The sequence below is a fragment of the Lissotriton helveticus genome, chromosome 11, assembly GCF_964261635.1.
Source record: "Lissotriton helveticus chromosome 11, aLisHel1.1, whole genome shotgun sequence".
NCBI lineage: Eukaryota > Metazoa > Chordata > Amphibia > Caudata > Salamandridae > Lissotriton > Lissotriton helveticus.
This window is the reverse complement of record NC_136072.1, coordinates 1,039,250,222-1,039,276,382: the sequence shown is the minus strand read 5'-3', so window position 1 is coordinate 1,039,276,382 and position 26,161 is coordinate 1,039,250,222. Positions and strand designations below refer to the sequence as shown.

Below are 26,161 nucleotides of genomic sequence, written 5' to 3'. Positions count from 1 at the left end.
GTTTGTTACAGCGCTTTTTTTAAGAGCTGGAAGTGGTCCCAAATTAAAAGAAAACTTTTCATTTTTGTTTTTGAAATGCATCCCGTTTTCCTTAAAGAAAAACAGGCTGCATTTTAAAAAAAATAGCTTTATTTTAAAGCAGTCACAGACATGGTGGTCTGCTGACCCCAGCAGGCTACCATCCCTGTGATTTTTGAGATTCCTAGGGGGTCGCAAATTGTGACCTACCTCATTAATATTCATGAGGGAGGTCATTTGTGATCCTCTAGGAATCGCAAAAAGTGGTCAACACACCATACATGCCGTTTTGCGATTTCCTAATTACGAATCGCAAGGATTTGCAGTAGGGAAATCGCAAAAAGATTTTTTCATGCATCTGGCCCAAAGTTTCGTCACTGAAAGCGCATTTTGAGTAAAACAAATTCGAAGTGACCACTTCCAAACCACAAACTAATTTTTTTAAAACATTTTTATTTTGGCTGAACCTTACCCGAGGTGCAATGTGCTCATGATCAGGTGCTATTATCTCCAAGTCCAGCAGCAGCTCCACGAGAACAAATAATGCATCGATAATAACGAGACATATAATGGCGACCTAGGAAGGAAGGGCGATTAAGGATTAGATTTACAAATGGTGCATCCCAGTTTTCTTTGTAACACTATAGTTTAAACAAGCCAATAAAATTATCCTCCAGCAAATTTCATTAAAATGTAAACAATAACTAGGCAGTATTTTCTTCGATACTAAATGCATAACCATATTAATTAGGAAGAGGCACGAGAACGCAGTCCTCATTTTATTTAGGTTTCCTCTGGGCTACTGAAGTAATTACACTTTTATTTTCTACATCGTTAACGGCATCACATGAATAAACGTTCTCAAATTTACAGATACATGAAGTACATGTCTGAAAAACTTACTTTTTATGACAAAATAAGACTTTATAGTAACTCACTTCCCATAAGTACTGCGATCAATCCCAACTAAAATGATTAGTTTTAAAAAAGATACATAAGTAACAATGTTCCACAATCATATTTTCGTTTCCTGCAATTGGCAATGGTGGGCTATCGGTGGAAGTGGAGTGTGTCAGTGTACAATCGCGTTCCATAAACTAGGAACATATAAAGTCAACTTAGGCCTTGCCGCCATTCCGCTCTACTATTGGGCTAGCCTAGTGATCCCCATCAACAACTGGCTATTTGTGGGTAGGAACAACTCCACCGTTGCGGCAGAACTCAGCTCTCGAGAAACATAGGGTTCTAAATTTGCTTTATGGACCCCACAAAAACAGCGTCCTCCCCCCCCCCGGCAACACAAAGATCCCTAACTTTCTGGCATTAAGCATTGAAATTGATACGATGGCATGGTATACTGACGACAGAGACACCCTTATGGTCCGGGACTTGGCGCAAACATACAGCACAACTAGAGGGATTTGTATAATGGGATGACTTGGGGATCTCGACATTGGGTATTCTATGGAAAGGAAGCTCTGTGCACCCCTTTCAGCAAATACAATATGCACAAAACACAATTCTAACATTGTATCCAGCTATGCCACACTCTAGAGGTGCACTGTTACACCCTTCAATCCTTACCGGCTTGCAACCCTGTGGAGACTTGTATTACTACTGCCACACTTGGGGGAGGGGTGGGAGTTTTTCACAATTATACCACGCACTGGTAAACAACACTCCCAACCCTATCTCATAATTGAAGTGACAGTGGGAACGGGATATAGGGGACCTTGATGAGGATGATGGCACGGAAGCAAAGATGGATAACAGAATATTAGCCATTTCCATGCACCTGCGGCTAATTCAACTTAAATATCTACACAGGGTGTATTGCTGCCCAACTACAATTGAGCAGGATGAAGCTGGGCCTCAACTCCCCGGGTCTAAGCTTTGGGGCAGACCAGGGAACCTTTATCCATACAATATGGGAATGTCTGATTATACAACAATACTGGAACCAAGTGTCTCATGTACTATCATAGGTAGTGCACTTACATATAATGCCGAGGCCCAAACTTGTTAAATTGGAACTGATGAATGGATGGGGAGGTAGCCGCCAGGCTAGATTGCTGGTGGCTACGGGTTTTCTCATGGCTAAGAGAGACATAGTGCAATACAGGTGATCAACAACAGCTCCCTCAAGGACAGAATGGACCCGAGGGATGAACTACTGTACTGAAGCAGAAAGATCCATGGAATGTTCGGAGAAGCATATAAAGGTCTGGGGAGAGTGGCTCAATTATTCTATGTAAACTACAGCTTGAAATTGCAGGTATGGCACTTTACCTTCTAGAATGGCACATTACACGTTGAAAAGGTGCTCCTACCACGTTATGTTTTACGATCCTTTTCTTAACTGCTAATGTGCTTGTTTGTGTGTATTTACATATAAAACAATGAATGTTGTTAAAAAAATAATAATACAGGAAAGACTCCATTGACACATGGGAGACCCACGCCCTCCCCGCCCCCGCCCCCAACAAAAGAAAATCTACTCAAGAGAGGACTAAGCTATGGACACCGGGTTGTTCCCCTGGCTCTCAAAGGAGGTTGGTTCTGACAAACAGTACTACTTTACCTGAAAATTGTGACTGCTCAGCAGCCATTTCAGAGCCTGTCTGAAGGAGTGCGCTTCCATGAAGGAATGCTGAATCTGGATAGCGGTCTCTTTCGGCTGTTCATGGTCCACGTGTTGTTCGTGTTCCTCCTGGAGCTCGTGGTGCTTCTTTTGCCACCATTTCTTGCGGTGATCATCTCCCACCGTGGTAAAATGCCTCAACGACATAGACATGATTGCCCTTTGTTAGGTGCACATCCCACTAGAAGGAAACACTGAAACATTGAAAGTATTAGATCTTCTATCATTGCACTTAATTTATGAAAGTCAATTAAAGAGTCAATATTTTGGGCAAAAAGCAGTCACAAATATAAAAAAAAATCTAGAACAAACCGAGTTATTGCTAAATGTAAGGTTTGTTTCCTAATCATACCAAATATGATAGGCAAATTATTTGTGCATTCAAAAGGGTTTTCAGATCTTACATTCAGGTCTGTTTTTCTCCCAATTAAGGCGCTAGGGCTTCTCTTTTTACAGATAACTACAGACAGAAAACGATCTATTTTCCTGTGTGCATTTATTTTTAACTATGGATAAAAACGTGGACAAGGTTGTAACCAAAACGTGCATGCCTGCTGTAACTAAAATGTCCGGGCACCGATCTATGGGTATTCATATAATCGAACCGTGTCAGGCACTCAAGTATGAGTGCACTTCTATTAGTTAAATACATCCGGAAATGTATTAGTTTCAGCAACATTTCTTCACAAAACTTAAATAACTCTGGATAAACAAAGGTAGAATTTGCACAAAGAAAATGGAAAAAAAACAGACTGAACTGTCAACAACACAAATACCATAAAGCCGGGAGACTCAATTCTAATTTAATCATCTATTCTTTTCCAGTCCCGTTTTTAAAAGCTCGCCGCCTTCAATTGCTGTTCAGCCCTTACCTTGCTCAGAGCTCCACGCGTGTGATGAATGCCCAAAGACGGCTGCTGCGCTACTAAAATCTTGGCCAGGCGTGGCTAACGAGAACTTAACTGCGCCCTATTATTTTGTAGTAAACACAGAGCAGCCCCCCTACCTACGCTTTACGCCACCCCTAGGGTTGCTCCATTCCTAGTTCCTCACAAAACTTGTTGTTACAAAACAGACCATTAAGACACAGCGTTTGCGTTGCAGCAAATTAATCGACACGAGTGGAGACAGCATCCCTATCAGCGTAACACTTCCTTCCTCATTGCTTGGCTCACCAGATTGACAAACCCAAGAATATTTTACGTTTTCCCTCTGTATGTCGCACTACAGTGCAGAGTGGAATTATAAAGGTTTTCTCGTCACTAAATGGGTTCTAGAAATGCAGAAGTCAGGAGTACATAACATATACTCACAAAAAATACTCTGTACCTATATTCAAGCAAAGTAAATACGACATTGATCAAGGCAGAGAGCACTGGAAGGGTAGATGAACACTTGTTAAAGCGGGTTCATATTTATTGGTCTAATAGTTTTGCTCTTTCACATCTGTATTAAATGACTGACTGCAAGGCATGTACCCCTCTCGCGTTTGAGCTGCTCTCATACATTGGGGTCCTCACTTGTGACTAGCCCTTGGTGAAGCTAGTCTGAGCTCTGGTAAACCAGTCAGTATACATCCGAATACCACTCCCCTGCTCTAAGAGACTACACTACTATAAGTGCACAAGTTACTGTGATCTTTATGCTCATTTACTACTTGTACATTTGCAATGTTTTCGGTTTATATCTCTTCCTTGTGTGACTTTTTAACTTATACATTTGCAATTTTTTTTTCTGTTTGTATCTTTTATGTAACGCATGTAATCCTAAATCCTTATGTATCGCAACTGGTTCTTATGTAAAGCGCTCTGACACCTTCGGGTAATGTTCACGCTATATAAAATCGCATTAAATAAATAAATAAAATAAAATACTCAGTTCCTTCATCCCAGATTCTGCCACCCCCTCCGTTTTGCTGCACATCCCATTCACTGACTCACAATCTAAGGTCATCGCAGGCACACAGCCCGTTTCCCAACCCAACCCAGCACGCACATGCTCCCTGTGAGCTTTCACAAGGGCCCCATTGCTACATGGAACTGGCTGCCCAGCACCTCTCCAAACCAGGGGAAGTGTGAGAGATTGGAGCAGCCAGTGCGTAGCACTCTCACCGGCATATGCAATAAGAGCGGTGCAGAAGGGCCAGTCAGCACCCTTCCTTCAGTATATAACGCGTAAGGAGGAGAAGCTTTAGCACAGAAGGTGTAATGTACGAGGTAGATTTAGAAATGGGAGCACCTGCTGTCAAGTGACCCTAAATTAGCAGGGGGCGATCCGGCATTAACCAAACAGAGCTACAGGTCAACTGAGCCTGCTTCATGCTAGTTCCGCCACGCTGTGCTCATCATACCCTCTACAGTACATCACAAGTACCAATCCATCAGTTACCCATTACGACCAGTAGTAACCAACGCAGGCCTTAGACTGAGATTATGCTACAGTGGACTAATCGAATTCACCACTTAAGGTTCCAACTAGCTACATACTATGACCGCTTCTTGACATTGTTACTATCCGCTCATATCTGAATGTCATTGTAAAAGTCCATCCCAGCACATCTCCACACCACTTCTCTCTCTAATCATGCCCGATCAATACCATAAACCATAAATGAAAAATCCAGGTTGGACAACCCTGTGCAGCAACCAGTCAAGTAGGTTCTGATCATAAGAAATACCATACAGGGGAAGGATGAGCTGCCAAAAGCTGTCAGCCTACTGAAACCTATAAAAAACTGCACATAAGTCTCACACCTCCTGATCCCACATACTGCTAAGTGCTGCATCCTACAAAACGATAACTGCACCTCAGGGGTCATCATGCATGGGATGGGAACCTTTCCTACATAGGATCAAAAACAAAGACAACACCCTTCGAATCATATACCCTCCACAACATTGCATGCTACTCATATGCACAGGTCCTTCTGTGCCCCACACAGTGGTAGAATGTGCTATACAACACAAGACAGTTGGCAGCGGGTCGGTTGGTAGTCTTCACATCCACACTTGAATACAGCTGTGTGCCACCAAGAGTGAATTAATCACTGCTGGGCAATCTTATTGGCAGAACTGAGCTCTATAAAGGACAAGAGTCAGAGCGATCCTTGGTGAAGATGAAGCTCAAGCCCTCCCCCCATCTTCCCCCAATTGGCAATAATTGCATAGGAGCCGTCCCTGCCCCCAGATCAATGGTGTTGCAGTAAACCAGCTCCTGCATTTGGTCCAGCATAGGAAAGAGCCATTTTGCCACAAGTAGGAAAAACAGAAAATACTTAAGCAAATCCGCCTCCACACTGGAAAGCAATGAATAAGTGTTCATAGACTTAATGTGACATGAGCGGAAAGGAAAATGCCCCACAGTTGATTTGAGGATGGGACATCATCACGCCACAATAGTAGGGGACCGTGGAAAAAAACACCCTGACCCTCACAACAGGGACATTATCACACTACTTAATGCGGCTAAGATATTCTCCAAACTGAACTGCAACAAATGATACCATCAACTTGAACTGTACAAGGACTCTCTGCCAAACACCACTTTCAGAACATTCTTGAACTATAGGAGTGCAAAACTCAGCGTTGGAGTATTATCGGCTGCAAAGATCTTTCAAGAAGCTATTCAATGGGTCATCTGACATGTTATCAATACATTAAAAAACAGAGACAACATCTTGGTCTTCGGCAAAACAACAAGAGACAAATACGGCAAGATGCAGAGACATATCTTTCACACACTTCAGGAGGCCAACATCCTGCTCCATGTGGAAAAGTACAAGTTCAATAAGGAGCACTTGAAATTAATGGGCACATGCTCTCAGAGAAAGGCATGAGACCAGACCCTAAATAGATGATGCACTGAACAACATACCAGCACTCTGTAATATCAGTGACCATCAATCCTTTCTAGGAATGACTATTTATTGCGTAAGGTATCTCAAAGATTATGCCACCATAACTGCCCCTTTCAGAGATCTTGCAAAACACAGAAAAACAGTCAAATGGACAGTTGAATATGATCAAGAATTTCAGACTATTAAATAAAGTGTCAGCGGAACTAATAATATGGTGTGATTTAACCACAACTATACATAGAAATCACTGTGGATGCCTGGCCTGTAGGACGAGGTGCTATCATATCCCAACAAGCACAAAGAGAAACGATGTGTCAAATAGTATCATATACCAGCAGACGTCTGACTGAGGCCAAGAAAGCCTACTCACAACCAGAAAGGGAAAGTTTAGCAGTTGTATGGGTTTGTGAACACTACTTCCTGTTCCTCGACAGTAAACAAGTCACAAACGTAACTGATCACCAGGCACTGCTGACAATATCTGTCAAACCCAAAATAAAGATAACTCCTTGAATTGAATGTTGGGGAATCCAGTTACACCTGTGTCATAAAAAAACAAGCTGGGAAAGGACCAAAACCCAACTTTATGTTGGAACAAGCACCACCTCAATCTGTCACCAAACAACATCCTTATTGAGGCAACATCAGCAGATCCCACACTGCCGGAAGTGATATGGTGAGTAAACCAACACAAGTGGTGGCAAGCAGAGGTTCTTGAACATGATGGGTAGGTTGATCTCAAAGAACTTGCTGATTTGAAGTGATTGATGAATCCTACTGAGAGGAAGAATCATCTCCCCAAAGAGTCTGCCCCAGAAAGTTGTTGATCTACCACATGAAGGTCATCAAGGACTCATTTCCATTAAAGGAGCCATAAGGTAGCACGTATGGTTCCCACAACTTAAAAAAAGTGAGGAAGATACACTAAAGGAATATCATGCATGCCAGGTAACCAGTTGACAAAAAGATCTGCTCCAGTAGCAAATTTCCAAACGGACAGCATTTGGAGCCAAGTCTCTGTCGAGTTCTTTGGTCACCTTAAGCCTGGGAACATGTTGTGGGAGTCATGGATGAACATTCAAGTCTCACATTAGTAAAGCAGCTGTCCTCAATCACTACTTCAGTGAAGATCCCAACTCACAATTAATATTTTCACCTGGGGCATCCCTAATACCATAAAAACAGATAAGGGACCACACTCCAAAGGAATAAAGTTCTGATTTAGCAGCACACCTGGACTTCAAATATCGGTTGTCTACACCACTGTGGTCTCAGTTGAAAAGTATAGTGGGAAGATTCATAGCCACATTAAAGAAGAATGTGCAACAAGCATAGGTTGACAGAATGACACGTCACCAAGTCCAAACACGGTCTTCAGTGCTTACACAAATGCTCTGCACAGCACTACTGGAAAGTATCTATCCACAGCCATCATGGGAAATGAAGAATGCACCAAATCAGAAGCTGGACCTCTGCGAAAGCCCAGAAGAAAAACTAGAGAAAGGCCTGAAAGGAAACTGTGCTATGCGGCCGAGAGCAACAAAAGTACAATGGGAAGAGGATGTAGCCTAACGGCTAGGGCGGTCGATCTCAAATTTGGGGAACCGGGTTCGAGTCTCGGCAATGACGCTCAACATCCTGTGAATCTAGGGAAATCACTTAATCTCTCCATGCCTAACAAAAATGAATGTGTCCTTATGTAAGCAACTGGTGCTCATGTAAAGCGCTCTGATACCCGATACCTTTGGGTCAAGTTCACGCAATATAAAACTCCGGAGGGAAAAAAAAGATGGAGTATGCTGATTGAAGGAGAAGGGTCAATGAATCAACACTTGCTGAAGGTGACTGGGCATGGGTCACACAAGAACAAAAGAATAAAGTCAAATATCCAGTACTTAAGCTGACCATTTCAGGTGATCCCTTTAAATGGACCCATGATCACAGTAAGTGAAGGGGGATCAAGCAATTTTAATCATTTTGCAAACTCACTCGACAAGCGTGGTGTGGGACGCATCGAAACCAGCACCAACAACACCAAGGAACTTTTCAGCATCGTTAAGAAATTCTCCAACCCGGCTGCCAGCAAAAATAACATGACACCCTCACAGGAGCTGTACAATAACCTTGCCCACTTCTTCCATGACAAGATTGCAACCATATACAGAAACGTCGAACCCCAACCCACACCTACGGACTTCCTCGACAGATATGCCACCACCGTAACCGACACGACCCACACACCGGCCACCTGCAACATAGTCGCCACCCAGGACACCCCTTCCACCATGAAATCCATCCACTCTGGAGTGCCACAAACCCATGCCTGCACCAGATCTTCAACCTCAGAAACCAAAGGATCGGGCAGGAACTCATCACCTTACTCAACACCTATCTCACTTCTCGAATTCCATATGGCCCTCTAGGACCTGGCTGTTTGAATAAGACTCTGGGGCCTGAAAGCACCTGGATAGCCTATCGGGTGATTTGCCACGGCTTATAAATCCTGATTGATTCAAACAACCTCACGTTGTCATACGATGACAACACTGAAGCCACCCAAGAGTATACAAACACATCAAAGGTCACGGTCTACCCAGGGACTAGGACAGAAAATGGACTGACCAAGAGTAAGTGGCCAGTTGAAATAAATTTGGAGGAGGACAGAGAAACAGTCTTTGCTGCTGTGAAACTACCCGGACCTTGAACGCTTTGCACTTAAGAGCTAAAAACATTCACTTCTGCTCTGGGTAATTCTCTCACTCTGCAGCAATAAAACTAGTGTAAGGAGAGCCTGGAGTAATATGTTGTTTTCTGGGCTCATGCTCCATTCAATATCTGTCAAAAAACAGCATGAAAAGCTTCAGGTCCCTGCCGGTCTCCGCTCTAAAGTGTTCAATAGAGAACATATCACATTAGAGCAACTTGGTGTGCCACATTTACTCTTGTTACAATCACCATTAATGATGGAGTGCCTTTTACATTATTTTTGAAATCTATTTGATCCAATGCTAATAATAGAATCCTTTTATCTTCGCTGACTCAGATACCTTTGGTCCGTTCACATACATTGGCATGCACCTACCTCCATCACTTACAGTTGCCTTCACCAAGAACATAACATCCATGCTCGGTATGTAGCACCAAGATTTGGATTACTAGGATCCACTCCCCCTCTTGGGTAGAGTTGCACTTGTTAAAATGGAGGCAGAATGCTATACATATTACACAGCTACCCCTTTCCACTCTTACACCATTTCTTTAACAGACTTACATCCACTCTAAGAACCTTTCTCTTGCAAAATAACCCGCCTCGTGTGTCCATGACAAAATGTTGCAACTCTACATATAAGAATTGACAATGGCAAATCTCCTCTCCTACTAAAGGCTTTTTGATACAAAGAGAGACCTGCCAAATAGAACAGAGTTATAGGCACTAGGGAAACTATCTCCATCTCATTACATACATGGTGGACCTCCTTGTTGCGAGACTCTTCCAGCAAATACAACAGTATTGAGAGCCTGCTCGGACATATTGAAACAGATAGGTTGGCAAGGCAGACTAATCAAAAAAACTGCATTATGGGTGAGTGTGGGTGAGTATACTACGACCACAGGTGGTTGCACTGCCAGACTTTGATGAATGGGACCGATTGTGCAACTCAAAATTGGGGGAAGTCCTAACACACCATACAATCACATCATTTGCAGAGTTCCAAAAATAATTTGGCCTGGTAAGCACACAATTCTATAAATTCCCACAATTGATGAATGATTGTTCCATAGATACGACAACTAGATTTTACATTTACATTTACAGAAAGCTACTTACCTTCCGTAACACTTTTTTGTGGATTTTATTGTTGATTCTGTCCCTGGTCTAGTAAGGACTTGCTTTGGGTATGGTTAAGGGCAATTTATCAGCTCCCTTGGCTTTCTTGTGGTTGCCAGATCCACCTTTGTTACTCAAATCACCCATGGGATGAGGTTTTTGAAAGGTTTCCAACATTTGTTTCCGCTGAAACCTTTTCTGATGCCCCAGTGTGACTTGAACTAAGTCCTCACATCTTTGATGGGCACCCCTTTTGAGTTATTGCACAGATGTTCCTTAAACCGTCTGACCTTAAAGACAGTCTTTCCCATCGCCAAACATAGGTTAGGAGTATGAGAAAACCTGAGGCTCTCTGTGTAAATCCACCATATACCACCTCCTTCCCTGATAAGTTGGTTTTGAGGACCAGAGCTTAATTTTTACTGAAAGTGGTTACTCCTTTTTATGTCAGCCGTGCTATCACCCTTCCATCATTCTTTGCTCTGTCTCATCCCTCTAATGGGGAAGAGACTCCATCACCTAAACCCTAAAAGAGCATTACGTTTCTATATCGATTGTACAGAGGAGCATAGTATGAACAATCAGCTCTTTGTAGGGTTTTCTGGAGCAAAGAAGGCAAAGCAGGGCAAAAATGGATCATCTCCCGATGGACTATTCTCTGCCTAAAATCTGCCATACATACAAACACAAATGGTGGCTATGCCCACGGTGATTGCACATCCAAATGTTAACATTTGTTGGAGATGTAGTATCATGCATAATATCTTTTCATGTGAAGTGGAGGTGCTGTCATGGTACTGAAACACCCCGCCACCTGGGTTTTCTACCTGCCTAGAACAGCGTCCTTGGCGGAAACTATACAAAATAATAAGCACCGAAGCACACATGAATCCGTTCAGTTAGGGTTTTTAATGAAAAAGGGTAGTCAAAAAGTGATCAAAACTACAATGTCCATCAAGTTCTTTCTTCTTTTTTCTGAATTGTTTATTCCATTTATGATTTCCACAATATCTGGCATGTACAATTAGAAGCAGCTAATAGGTGTTTTGTCCGTTGGACTTTTTCAAGGCGGAGTGTCCCAAGTACAGACAATATCCAAGGTGGTAAAAAAAAAAAACCACACTATGGAAACGGCTGAAAATGGCATCCAGGAAAAGGGTCTTACACTAAATAGAAAGTGGAGTAGTATGTTCGACAAAAAGAGTTCATAAAGCGGCGTGAACCGATATGAAGTAGTCTGCATGAAATGCTACGACGGGGGTGATGGCCTTGATCAGCCTGAATCATGCAAGATGCCCGTATGGAGTGGCAGTACGAAACTTAGTGTAGGACACTTTTCCTGGAGCCGGTTTCAGCACTTCAGATTTCCATCATGTTTTTTTGGAGCACCTTGGATATGGTCCATACTATGGGATACTCAGCCTTGAAAAAGTTCAACAGACGAAACACTTTTCCGCTGCTTCTGCTTGTACATACCAGATATTGTGGAAATCATAAATTGAATAAACAATTCACAAAAAAAGAAGAAATAACTTGGACTTTGTAGTTTTGATCACTTTTTGACGACCTTTTTTCTCAAAACCCTAACTGAACAGACTTCTTGTGTGTGCTTCAGTACTTCTAATTCTGTATCAAATCTGCTACACTTTGGTGAAAAAGAAGCCCTCAGGAGGTTTGCTGGCTCATTCTACCAGGGCCAAAGCTGCTACCACGGAGTTGGCATACGGAGCTCCTGTCCCAGCCATCAGTCACGCGGCTACATGAGCATTTGTACACATATTCACAAAGCACTACTGCCTCGACAATCAGATCTATCAAGAGGGACATTTTGGCCACTCGGTCCTGCTGGGCATTTTGGTGAGAGCTAATTCACACACCCACCACCTTGTGAGGTACTGTTGTGGTATCTATTCAAAAGCTGAGGAATCTGCGTTTAGAAGTATCCACCAGAACGAGTTACCTACCTTTCGTAACAATCTTTCTGATGGATACTCTAACCTAACCACAAATTCCTTACTGACCCTCCCATTTCCACTTTTTATGGAATGGACTTTTCTAATCTAACATAGTCCTAAACAAGATATCTGCACACTGATTACTTTGCAGATAGGCTCGCTGTCTCCGGCAATGGACAGCCTAGAAAGCAAAGAAGTTGGCGCTCATAGTGGTTATATATGGGGCTCTTCTTGTTGTTTCCAAAGCAGAACGTCGTCTGGAGGGAACCGCACAAGACCACCTAATGGAATGCAGGGGAACTTCTCTAAAAGTTGCCAAAAGTGGTCCAACACCTGGGGAATATATTTACTAGTTGATGAAGTAGATGTTAAAATTATCCACCAGAACAACATTTTTCAACTAAACAAATCCATAGTAATGAACACACAGGATATCTTTAATAAGCTTTGGGAGGTGTGGGAGACTGACCTAGGGTCCACAGAATATTCAGACTGGCAAGAGGTTCTAGCAGCACAAAGAGAGATAGCATTATGCACGAAAATGTGCTTAATACATTTTAAATACCTGCCCAAGTCATCTAATAGAAGGCGCATTAAACACAATTCCTCAACCCTATGTCTCAGATGTGAAACTAAGGAAGGAAACCGATTACATACAGTCTAGGGCTGTAGTGCCCCAAGGGAGTTCTGAGGAGACGTGGAGGGGTGATGTAACGAGGTTATGGGCACACAAATTTCATTTGACCGACGTATTGCATTACTGAATATTCTGAAGGCTTCACAAGGCAGTAGAAACTGTGTCTTAATCTCATTCTGATAATGACCAAATGAAACCTAGCCGAAAATTGGCGTAACCCAACCGCACCAAGTATTGTGAAATAGAGATACAGTTTTGGTGAATGTAGTCAAAGAGGCTTATATAAAAGGCAAGAGGTTGCCCTCGAAAACATGTTAAAATCTGCGGGTCATGTGCCCAACCTTGGGGTCTGGTGGAACGAGTGCAAGTAGCTCCTTCTTAAAAAGTCCAAATAATCAGCTGCTGTGTGGGATGTTGGTATTCTAATATACATATGCTTCTTAGGGTCTATGTTCCATTGACAACAGAGACTTTATTTTGCTGACTTTACATCTATATTGGTAGCAACAGTGGTTGTTCCTGAACTATTGTACATTACTCAAAATCCTCTTCTGTTCTTGTTATAAAAAATTTGCTTGTTTCGCATCAAAGATCCCCTTCGCTTAAACAATAACACCTTTTAAGTCAATTATAACATTTCTAGTTAGTACATGGTGGTTTAAGAAGTTTATCAAATTCTAGTTACAGCAGATTCTTTGGGAGGTGTGGGAGACTGACCTAGGGTCCACAGAATATTCAGACTGGCAAGAGGTTCTAGCAGCACAAAGAGAGATAGCATTATGCACGAAAATGTGCTTAATACATTTTAAATACCTGCCCAAGTCATCTAATAGAAGGCGCATTAAACACAATTCCTCAACCCTATGTCTCAGATGTGAAACTAAGGAAGGAAACCGATTACATACAGTCTAGGGCTGTAGTGCCCCAAGGGAGTTCTGAGGAGACGTGGAGGGGTGATGTAACGAGGTTATGGGCACACAAATTTCATTTGACCGACGTATTGCATTACTGAATATTCTGAAGGCTTCACAAGGCAGTAGAAACTGTGTCTTAATCTCATTCTGATAATGACCAAATGAAACCTAGCCGAAAATTGGCGTAACCCAACCGCACCAAGTATTGTGAAATAGAGATACAGTTTTGGTGAATGTAGTCAAAGAGGCTTATATAAAAGGCAAGAGGTTGCCCTCGAAAACATGTTAAAATCTGCGGGTCATGTGCCCAACCTTGGGGTCTGGTGGAACGAGTGCAAGTAGCTCCTTCTTAAAAAGTCCAAATAATCAGCTGCTGTGTGGGATGTTGGTATTCTAATATACATATGCTTCTTAGGGTCTATGTTCCATTGACAACAGAGACTTTATTTTGCTGACTTTACATCTATATTGGTAGCAACAGTGGTTGTTCCTGAACTATTGTACATTACTCAAAATCCTCTTCTGTTCTTGTTATAAAAAATTTGCTTGTTTCGCATCAAAGATCCCCTTCGCTTAAACAATAACACCTTTTAAGTCAATTATAACATTTCTAGTTAGTACATGGTGGTTTAAGAAGTTTATCAAATTCTAGTTACAGCAGATTCAACAGATTGTAGTAGTTCAGAAGTTCATACAGCAGTCCAACCTCCAAAGCAAAGGCTTTTTTTATATTTCAGGGAGTACTGATATGTGCAATGTTAAACCCATAGGAGGACAAACTTCGCCTTCTTTTCTCCCTGCAGTCTCTAATTTACAGGTGTGGATAGAAGCCACCAGCTAGGATCCGTCCAACAACTCCTGCCATTTACCTCACCTGAAATCTACCACTCTTATATGCTGCCAGTGTGACAAGAGTGTGCTTCTTGTGCAGCCCCTCTTAACCAGTAGGACCTCCTACTGAATAACTCACTGGCCTCCCTGTTTTGTCTCCATCTCCTTCGGCCCCACTTTTCCCCCTCTCAGGAACCACTCCCTTTGCCACTGTTTTACATGCTTTTCTATTCATGCACTGTAGAGTTACTTCACCCAAGTCCCAAGGTCTTCATGATTTTCTCTTCATAAGCCCTTGCTCTACTGTTTCCTTTTAATCCACAGTCTTTGGTATAGGTGAGGGGTAGATAAGGCAGAGAGCAGGAACAACTCTCACTGGGTTGTGGAACAGCAGTCACTATGATTAGAATGAAGCACCTATTTGCATGCTAGAAAGCTGTAATATTGAATCTATAATGGTGTTCATCGGCCTCGTCAAGATAGAACTGGTGCACTGCTATATTTATTTGGAAAGAAATCTTAAAATAGTTTTACATTAACTCTGCATTTGTGCAGAACTGACATTCCCCCAACCTATTTATTTTAAAAAGTGCTTGCATTCTGTTGTGACTGGAATGGCCCCTGCATGATGTTCAATGATGTCCCCTGCCCTGTATGTCCGAACTGAATACACCTGATCATGTGCTTTTTTTATTTTGACCATGCCACACACTATTCTCATAGGCATGCAGCGACCTAGGCCTGGTCTGATGACAATGCTAGGTTCTGGACCCAGTCCAGACCAGGGAGGGGTGAACCTAGTACTCCTTCATAGTGACAGACGACTACTTTCCCTATTACTGGGTTCATAAGTGGAGCACGGTGGTGGCAGCATACCATGATAGTGAATTAGAAAGACATGCTTTTGACCTACATAGAGCCCCATTCATTTAAAGTTCTGCTGCTCACGATGAACCCAAATTTCTAAATGTGACTAGTTGTACGTGTGCATGTACATTAGTAGAAGTAGTGTGCAGAACTGTTACAGGCCAGAGTAGAAGATGGGGGGGAGAGGCTGTTTTTCTCCCAACAGCATATGTGTATTGCTGGCATCTTCTAAGTGGGAGAGGAGGGGGGGCAACAGACACTGTGGTGGGGGAAAGAGGAGACAGGCTTTCATTAGAAGTGCCAGGGCCCTTCTTAGTACATGGGGAAGGAAATTACTCTGATTATAGCTGCCATCTGGTGGATGGCTGGGGGTACACGGTGAAGCCTGCAGTATGGGTTAAAAGGGAAAGAAGTCCATTGAAGTGGCACAGGTCTTGGTCCTCTTCCTCATCTCTGTGAGGAGGGGTCGTAAACAACTGGGTGCAGTTTGCTCTCACCTCTATTTACTTTTGAGGTGGGTACTCTACCTGTAGTCTATCCTGCAGGGCAGATCTTCCTTGAAGACAGAGGCCAGGCCTAGAAAGTGGCCTGGCCAGAACATGTAAAAGGGTATCTGCACCAAATCGGTTTCAAGAAGCAGAAGAGAAAGAACCCAAAAATGCCTCTTCAAAACGTTTCTGCACCACTATATAGGACACAAGCAGGGGTGCAAAGGCCGAGACCCGGTGTAGGATATGGAGATATATATATATATATATATATATATATATATATATATATATATATATATATATCCCTTCAGTGTATGGGCTCAGGAAGCAGATGGAAAACCTTACCAATGTATAGCATGTCTTCCTATTGGACCGTACCAGATCAGAGCATATGTCTTTTCATTTCATTTCATTAGGGAACTTACATTACCACAGTCCAACCCTGCAATGGCTAGCCGCTAGATATACAAAAAGACACTGGCCTACGATTAAGAATCCTCATTTGGTTTTGATAATGGAGGTTCCAGAGTACAGTACTTTGGAAAGGTTTAATATGTAGATCCTAGACCATAACTTTCGAGACCATGGGGTGAATACCAGAGTTACTGCGAGTCTGAAATCTCCAGCCAGACCGCTTTCTTTACTTACTGGACCAGAAGGCACTACAATACAGTTTGACCACATTCTGTTTGTAGATCAAACTGTTTCCCAGTGAATCTAGTCTGATCTGCTATAATTAATTAAACATATGGGGCACTTGGAGGTCTCTACAGCTCCCAAGGTCTCTACAGCTCCCAATAGATCAAATGGAGACAGATGTCGAACTATGTTCTCGTAATCAAGACAGAGGTGAAGAATACCTTCATGCGAGTGAACATTTACCAAATCATTTACAATGGTTTACCAGGTTCCTAAGCAACAGAACCCAAAGAATCAAATTGAAGCAATCATTCTCTCAACCTTCTATGGTCACACTAGGAGTCCCACAGGGATCAGCATTATCACCTATACTATTTAATCTACTCATGGAACCCCTTGCTAATGCGCTTATTTCTGCAAACATTCTATATCATCTATACGCGGACGACACTCAACTAGATTTGAAAATCTCCTTACCAGATGACTTCATCTCCCTCAACGCTATTCTACATAATACTCAAAGTTGGCTCAATGGCAACCACCTCATGCTTAAAACCATGAAAACGGAGTTCCTCCTCATCTCCCCTCCCAATCACACACCCAAGAGAGACTTATGGCTGAAGCCTCTTACTTCCTTTGATTGTGCCCCTCACATCATTAACTCCGCAAAATCCCTGGAAGTTACCCTTGACAAACATTTAAATATGCAGGAACAAATCTACAATAGCACCAAGGGAGCCAACTTTCAGCTGAGTATCTTAAGGAAACTTAAACCCTTTCTCCCACAGACTGATCTAAAAATGGCAGTTCAAGCCCTAGCACTACCAAGACTGGACTATGGAAGCACCACTCTTTGCAGTCTTCCAAAATACAAACTAGCACTGATAAGGGCATCGCTTAACGCTGCGGCCAGGCTGGTCTCCGGAATAAAAATAAATAACCACATCACCCCGGCCCTTGAACTGGGTACCATACGAGTCGAGAATACAACTAAAGATCGCCTGCATGACACATAAAGCCCTACATAGCAACACCCCCAGCTATTTAGCATAAAGGCCAGAGCGGTCGGTAGGTTGTAGACATTCGCGAAGCGCAAGCTCACTACTACTTAAACCTCAATCCTTCCACAAAAAGAGAACTGGGTGCAGTTAGGTATCGCACCGAAAATTTGGAACAACCTTCTCACAGACGTACGCAGAATCTCTTCTTTTACCGTCTTCAAAAAGGAAGCGAAAATGTTTCTCATGAACAAATGAACAAATTAACATCCTAGACCTTTAACTCTCTGAAGCCTACTTGCCACCGCTTTTAATCAAACAGCAATGTCTGCCTCATTTGTATTATATGCGATTCCCGATTGTATGTATAACACGTGATAATTATGTACTGTAAAGCGTTCTGATACCCCTGTGGGTCATGTCCGCGTTAAATAAGACTTTATATATAAATAAATAAATAAATAAATAAATAAAGACAGGAAACTTAATGGTCAGTCCACTCCTCTTAGTCCTTGCTCTACCTCCTTCACAACAGTTTGCAAATTGACAGAGAGCCCTCAGCAGGACTAGAGTGCTTCACTCCAAGAACGAGGTTGCATTCAATTTTTGTGGGACGCTCCTGCTCCCCAGTGCGGAGCAATTGAAGGGGTTGTGCTGGCGTCCGCATAACCTTAACCAGTATGGCACCAATTACTCCACACCATGACGTACATTTTTTCTTCACTCATCATGCAAGGTTAAAGCACGGCATATGCTCGGAGGAAATGGCTGGGTGGATGTTGCGTAGAAATGAGAGGAAGGACTAAGAATATATGAATTACAGTGCATGCACCAAACCATCAGGCCCAGAAGTCTCTGGTGCCACCTTCCCCATATTACTTTGAAAGCAGAGAAGTGTTCAATGATCTGCCTATGGTCAGAAGTTCCAGTTCCAGGAATGTTTGGGCCGCTGTAGAATTTCTCACTGATAAAACACACTGAACCCGCTGTGAGAGCACGTGTTGTGACTTCCCATATTGTGCAGATTGTTATGCGGTTTTTGAAAACAATTTCCAGTGGTTTCTATAGATTGTGCTTTTACCAACTGATTCACTGTAGTGGGAAGTATGTGAAAGTGGAGCTACACCCTGAAAAATTAGAGAACAGCTCTGGGAGTTACATTCAGGCTGAAGGGCAAGTATTGTTACTGACAGTGATGGCTGCTGATGGCAAACCTTAAATACAAAAAATGTTCTTCTGTGATCATTCTATTGAAAGAGGCTTCTTGGAGATTAACAGATGTCATTCAATGTGCACGCCCAGCAAGATCTGAGCTTTAGTCACCATGTATAAATATTCCACATTATGAAACTAGTTTGATAAGTAAAGATCTACGGTCAGCACCGTACTTTCAATGTTCTTGGGCACAAAGAAATATCTAACAAAATCGGAGACATTTTTTTTTTGTTTCTAGTCCAAGTTATTAGTCCCAAAAACATGTGTTTGAATTTCCTTCAGAAAATCTGGAGAAAACATCTTTAATCACAGAAGAAATAAAGGAATGACAGAAGGATAGTTTAACGTATTTCGTACAGGTCACTCCACCCCCATTGCGTGGTTCATCACTCACTATTCTTGAGAAACAAATATCCACTGATAGAGAAAATACTGGTGTCTAGATCTCAAAGTCCTGAAATGATAGGGGAACACTGTTTCTAAGGATGTCTGATCAAAAGTACAGATTTTGCAGCTATGCACTTTCGTGAGACCTTGCCAATGGGCATAGAACAGGGTTTTAAAATCAAAATGTAAGCCCATGACTTAGTCTTGAATGCCACTGTGCAGTGAGAAAGCATATAGTCAAACTTCCAGTCTCAATAATGCAGAAACATTCATGACACACAAGCTGTAGAATCTGCCACTGCTTTAGCTTTAGTAGCTGTAAAAGAGATTCTCTTTCTTTAAGTAGCCAAAAGAGCAGAATACCTACAAATACATTTACATTTTCCGTAGGTTGTAACATACCATTGCCAACTGCCATATTGATTTGTTTTAAGGAAAAAGATATTCAAATAGGACATTTTATCTGGAATTCCCCTGCATTCACGTCTTTATCTAAAGGAGGAAATGGTCCTTTCACTGTTCTCACATGCTGCTGTGACAACAAACGACAAAGCCAGCACACAACTCATAATGCTCAAGGGGTCATTTTTAGGTGTTTCAAATGTTTTATACTAAGGGGGCAGAGGCGAATCAAAAAAATCGAGAACTTCAATCTAAATCCTGTGATGAACTAAGATCTTTTGATGAAAATTGAGAGACTAATGAACCGAGATATTCTATTGAAAAATAAAAGACTGAGGTTCGAACCTTCATCAGCAGTGTGCCAAAAAACGTATCTGATGACAGAGAATAAACATAAATGTTTTATGGGCTCTGAGAGGGAAGGTAAATAAGTTTGGGTTGGGGCCACTGCTTCAGATGTAGATGCAGACAGAATATGTGGCTGATAAGCATCTCACACTGCATTGTTTGGTATCAGTACGGAAACTAATATTGATAAACGTCTGCATTGTCTCTGTAGGAAGTTTGGCTAAACCTCCGACTGAAGGATTTGGGATTGGAGTCTCTCTCTCTCTCTCTACTAGCCTGAGAGATTCAGGTAAGCTCGCTCTTTCAAACTATTGCCCGTGATATGCCCGGTTTCTGATGAAGAACTGCACTGCAGCATGTGCATGTCGGCGTGCCTCGAGGAAGGGAGCCCCATTAGAGGTGGTCCAGTCTCCCCGGGCAAAAACTAATCTGAAGGGCACGGCGGACGTGAACTAAAAGACATCAGTCCTGACAGTTAAGGGAACCGTCCTCGTGTTCCAATATGGCAAGATAGTGTGGTTGGCTAACAAAGGCAGGAATGACTGGTGTAATATGGGGTCGCTAATGCTAGAGAGAGCTTCCTGTAAGCCGAAGGGCACAGCCTGGTCTACAGTGCTGGCAGATTCCGTTATCAAGCATTGTTGAACTTTAACCTCTCCTGCAGTCTCACTGGACAGATTAGACCCATGGGACTGAATATTTTATAAAGCTCTCTCCGGTCTTCTAGCTTCGACATTGTTTTCTCAACGCGAAACTCTCGGCCTAGCAGCCCCCCGGTTGGGTTCTTTACTTCCATTTAAACATTGTGAAAGAATTGCATGCTGGAAGGCATTGTGCACCTTTAAGTATGTAATTACAGCTTTAAACGGCGGGCACTCTTTTCCTGCTTAGTTGCCGGGGTTTCACTAATTAGACACATTTACTTTGCTACTTCAAGTAAAATATTTTAATAAGGCAATTAAATATATTAAGGAAATGTAAGCTTCATGCTGTGATTTCGGGCTTCCAAATTTCAGATATTCATGCCAACGGATATAGCTACTTTTTTTTCTACTAGGAATAAAGTGTCACTCAACCTGATACTCATAAAACATCGAAATGTCAAACACACTTAAAATATGGTATTTGGAACATAAGGAACAAAACGAGAGCTGGCAGCTACGCATCGGACTTATGTAACCTTCCCTTCTTCCCCATCCGTTGAAATGCTTCAGATGAAGTGTAAGGCATCTCCTGTGCAGTGAAACAGATGGAGGGGCAGACAGCAAAACAAGCCTTCTTGCAAGTATGCCCGTTTCCCAGAAAGAAATGTAAATGTGCGCAGCTGGTCAATCTCCACATGTAAAGGGTGACGGTATTGGCTTTAATTGATGGAATCACTTGAAACTTACTTTGGAAACAAGCTTATTCTTTTTTTAGAGGTAGTGTAAGGGAGCTACCACCTACGATGTCAAGTGTGGGCTTTTAAAAGACAGTTACCAAAAAAATTGCTTTCTGATGACACACATTTATTCTTTTTGAGGGATATTGTAAGGGGGCAAACAGCTAAGCTGTGAAGTGTGTGCTTTTAAAAAAAGTTATGAAAAAACTGCACTACTTACAGTCTGCAAAAAATCTATATTTTGGAAACACTTTATATCATTGTGTGCAGTCCGACAAATCACAATGACTTGTATTTTCTCAGTAGATTTCATTTGTGAAGGTCCATCAATAAATAGGAAATGTATGCAGTACTCAGCATTCTTATCTTAGTCTGTTTTGAAGTTCTGAATAACCAATGCCTACGTCATTATCATATTAAATCTCTTATTTGATGTCATATCTACACTTTCACAACCCCCTTATTAACTTTCTTGCTTTCTCAAATTTGCTTGAAAATCCACCATTTGCCCACTCTTTTTGAAAATAATTCTCAGGATAAGAACCCCCCCTCCCCCCCTTCCTCTGAACCACCATTATGACGGTCGGGCTCGCTCACCAGCCACAGGTCACTCAGCTGGAACTTTTTCAACTCACCACTTTCAAATGTCACTAGCCGCCACTGACCAGAACTAATATGACTGGATGGAATACAGTCGTATTCCAGTCATATTTCAAAGAAGGAATACAGCTTACCACATTAAAATCTACAGAATACCTTACTCTTCAGTACCTAGGTGTTAAACTTACAGTCAAAGGCACCACGCCCATCAAATTTCACACCATCTACCATCCTCCTGGTGAGCGTGCCCTCTCCGCTGAAGAACTAAGCAACCTAATAACACGTTTCTCCTTAACAGACAAAAAAGACGTGTTCCTAGGTGACTTCAATATCCACTGGAACAACACAGAAGACACCACAGTCCAGAACCTCTCCAACCTGCTTGAAATAACCAACCTCAATCAACTCTGCAGTGATCCAGCACACATCAGAGGAACAACTCAAGATGCGATCATCACCAAAAATGAGCTGGTCTCTCCAAGTTTGATTTCTCCCATTGACTGGTCTGACCACCACCTCATACGGTTTAATACTGACTTGCATGTCAGATACCAACCAATACGATCTGACAAACCTAAGCACTTGACAAGGAACATCAAAGAAGTCCCTATAACCGAACTTGAATCCAGGATTCATGCCTATCTACAGCTCCAGCCTTCCACTATGACGGCAAATGACCTCACAGCTCACTTTATTTCAACAATTACGGAAGTGTTAGATCAAGTAGCGCCACTCAAACTCAAACATGTGAGAACTATCAAAAATCTTGGTTCAACATGTATCTTAATAACGAAAGACGACAGCTCAGACATTCAGAAATGACTTGGAGCCTAAACCCTTCAACATTACACCTAGCACAACTTAGATCGGCTCGGTTGGTATATAACATTTTTTTTTTTAGAGAAAAGGCCTCTTTCTTCCGCAGCCACCTAGACCAGGCGAAGAATAGACCTATAGAACTCTTCAACATTGTTAAAAGTCAAACAAACGGCACATCCCCACACAAAATAAAAGCCACCAAGTATCGATGCAAATAAATGGACAGCTTCTTCCCAGATAAAGTCATAAAAATTGAGCAGTCCTTCATCCAAACCTCAAATCCTCCTTCCCTCTCAACCTGCCCTCCTTTAATCACGCTTGACCAAACAGAACGAAATTGTGTCAAGGATAACCAGGTCCGCTTCCAACTGAAAAATGATGCTAATTGGTCGGACTTCGAACTCTCGTTGGAAAATGAGGTCTTCAATATAATTGCAAGCTTAAAGCCTACTTCCCACATGTTGATCTCCCTCCGATCCACAGTGGAAAAAAACTCAACCACATCATTGCCCCTTTCTGGACAAAAATCATCAACTCCTCTCTCACTTCAGGCTGTGCCTCAGATTCCATTCAACTAGGACAAATCACACCCATACTCACGAAACCAGCGGCCGACCCTAACAATCTCAACAACCTCAGACCTATCTCCAAGCTACCGTTCCAAGCTAAAACATTGGAGAAGTGCGTTTTCCAACAACTTAACAAAATATTGATGATTTCAACCTCCTCGACACCTTTCAATCGAGATTCAGGAAAGGTTGTAGCACCGACACAGCTATGCTCAATATTTCAGACGATATCCACAGAGACTTAGATGAAGGTGAAGCTGGTCTCCTCATCCTTATTGACCAATCAGCGGCATTGGACACAATAAATCATCCAGATTTACTTGAGACTTTGAAGAGGCGCTCTGGCATCAATGGCATAGTACTAAAATGGTTCACCTCCTTCCTTCAGCACCGTTTGCAACAAATTAAAATCAACTCTCGTCTCTCTAAGCCAACACAAGTCACACTTGGGGTCCCACAAGGCTCGATCCTCTCACCATCCCTCTTCAATCTCTTCATGAAACCCCTTACAATCAGTCTGAAACAAGCAGGAGTTAAATACCACCTATATGCAGATGACACACAAATCTACTACAAAATCAAATCACCCAGTGACATCCCAACACCTCAATGTCACACTAACCAAGATCCAAGCTTGGTTTAACGCAAACCACTTAAAGCCGAACTCGGACAAAACAGAGTTAATACTGTTCTCTCTGAAAAGTAACCACCAACCAATCCAAGACTGGCTCAAGAATCTTGATGCCCTAAACTGCTCCCTCGTCTTATCCGACTCGGTGAAGTCACTAGGCATTACCCTGGACAAGAACTTATCAATGAAGGACCACATCAAAAACTCTGCAAAAGGTGCGCTTTACTCACTTAAACACCTCAAGAAAATTTAACTTTTCATTTCCCAGAATACTCTCTATACAATAGTACAATCTCTAGTCCTCTCCAAACTGGACTATGGGAACGCCATCCTAAAAGGGATACCAAAAGCTCACCTAGTCCCACTAAGGTCAGTCCTTAACATGGCAGCTCGACTCATAACTAGTGAGAAAAGATTTAAACACATCACACCAACCCTTAACTCCCTCAACTGGCTTCCCATGGAAGGTAGATGTATTTACAAATTGACCTGCATCACCCACAAAACCCTTCACTCACATTCCCCCAACTACCTAAGCAGCAAACGGGTAAAAGCAGGAAAATCCAGAACTCTGAGAAGCTCCAACTCACTTCTTCTCATCCCCACGAAATTGAAAAGGAAAACCACTCGGTGCTGATCCTTTTCTGGTAACGTACCCAGGATGTGGAACACACTCTCTATAGACCTCAGATGCAACTCCTTCTCCTGCTTCAAAAGGGACATACAACTCCTTCTCCTCAACAAATACTTTACAGAACAGGTCAACTAACCTAGACTTCAATAACCTAGTTGACCCCCCTCTCACCTGACCATCAAGGATAGGTGGTTATTTGACTGTTTCAACCACCTGCACTTTTCTTCCCCTTCACTGTATGCATAATTATTATGTTTTGCTTATATCTTTATGCTTCCTTATGTCCTGCTATGTAATGCAATTTTCTTTCCTTTGTGTATGTAAAGCGCTCTGATACCTAATGGTCGAGCTAGCGCTATATAAAACTTTTAAAATAAACAAAATAATTGGAAAAAACAACAAATAAATTTGCTTCAGGCTTTGGCTGAAACTGCAGCCAGCCCTCACATCCTGCACCACCCAACCTTGTTTCCTGAAAAGAGAAGAACATGGAATCCTCCACCCTGTCCGGACACATCTTCCCCTTCCCAAGAAGAGCATGTAATCCTCCCACCTGTCCAGACACATTTTGTCCTTAACCTTACCTGTCTTTCCCAGCCCTGCCCCTCCACCTACACCGTGGACAGAAAACCCTGCTCCCAATTACCACCTGCTTTGAGCTGGTGCGAAATAAGAGTATTAAACCAACCCCACATAAGTGGGAAAGATGGGCGGTTTTATGTCAAGCAAAACCCTGTGTGCAGTTATTGCACCATTCTTTTCTTAAATGCACAGTACTAGTAATCACAGTGGTGGACTTTGCACCCCACCAGTACCAAGCAACTCGTAATACAGGCCTTTCGATGGCATAAGAGCACAAGGTGAATATTTTACAAGCGGCACAATGGGTAGGTTGTGGAGTGAGAAAATTCTTCTGGAGTATGAGTAATCGGCGTGTTTACGCTGCAAACATGCATCATCCCTTGATTAATCCAGTCAGAAAGGAATCCATACCTCCGCCTTTAAAAGTGCGGTGGACCTCTAGACACCCCGTGAATGCTCAACCGTGGGACCAGCAGAGGCGATTCCTTTCAGCCGCATGTTGTTGCCCTACACACTGGCTTGGAATGGAGACAGAGGAGTATAGAATACCTGTGATGCTATCAAGAAAACAGGCACACAAAATAGTGGACTTGATTGGAGTTGATAAAAAAATAACGAAAATCAAGCACAAAAAAGTCATTAAAATATTTGTATTTGTCTATTTATTTTTAAGGCATGTCTCTGCCTTCACCAACAGAGAGAGAGACCATATTAAAATTTGAGTTTTTTTCTTGAATTGGTTTTGATTGGATTTTACCGTATACAATAAAAATACTGACAATAAAACAGCATGCAGGTGTTCAATAGTCATGGCTCACACAGGGAGAACACATTGAAAAACAATGCAAGCCAACAAACAATACAAGACCCTGGGTGAAGCCGGGGAGGAGAGGTGTGTGGCGGGGGGAGGGGGGGGA

General features: G+C 42.3%; 1 protein-coding gene across 4 annotated transcripts in view; it reads right to left on the bottom strand.

Moving 5' to 3' along the window:
- The window catches only part of HVCN1 (hydrogen voltage gated channel 1), a 183,682-nt gene that overhangs the window by 83,709 nt on the left and 73,812 nt on the right, over positions 1 to 26,161 (bottom strand). For 2 of the 4 annotated variants that reach the window (XM_078667476.1, XM_078667478.1), the window contains exons 2-3: positions 2,600 to 2,853; positions 491 to 595 (exon numbers count right to left, since the gene is read on the bottom strand). In XM_078667476.1, the coding sequence (XP_078523602.1) occupies positions 491 to 595; positions 2,600 to 2,812 (318 nt within the window). In that variant the 5' untranslated portion in view covers positions 2,813 to 2,853. Of the gene's footprint in view, positions 1 to 490; positions 596 to 2,599; positions 2,854 to 3,531; positions 3,729 to 26,161 lie in introns of those variants that run through there. The other 2 variants (XM_078667477.1, XM_078667479.1) reach the window with 2 other exon arrangements.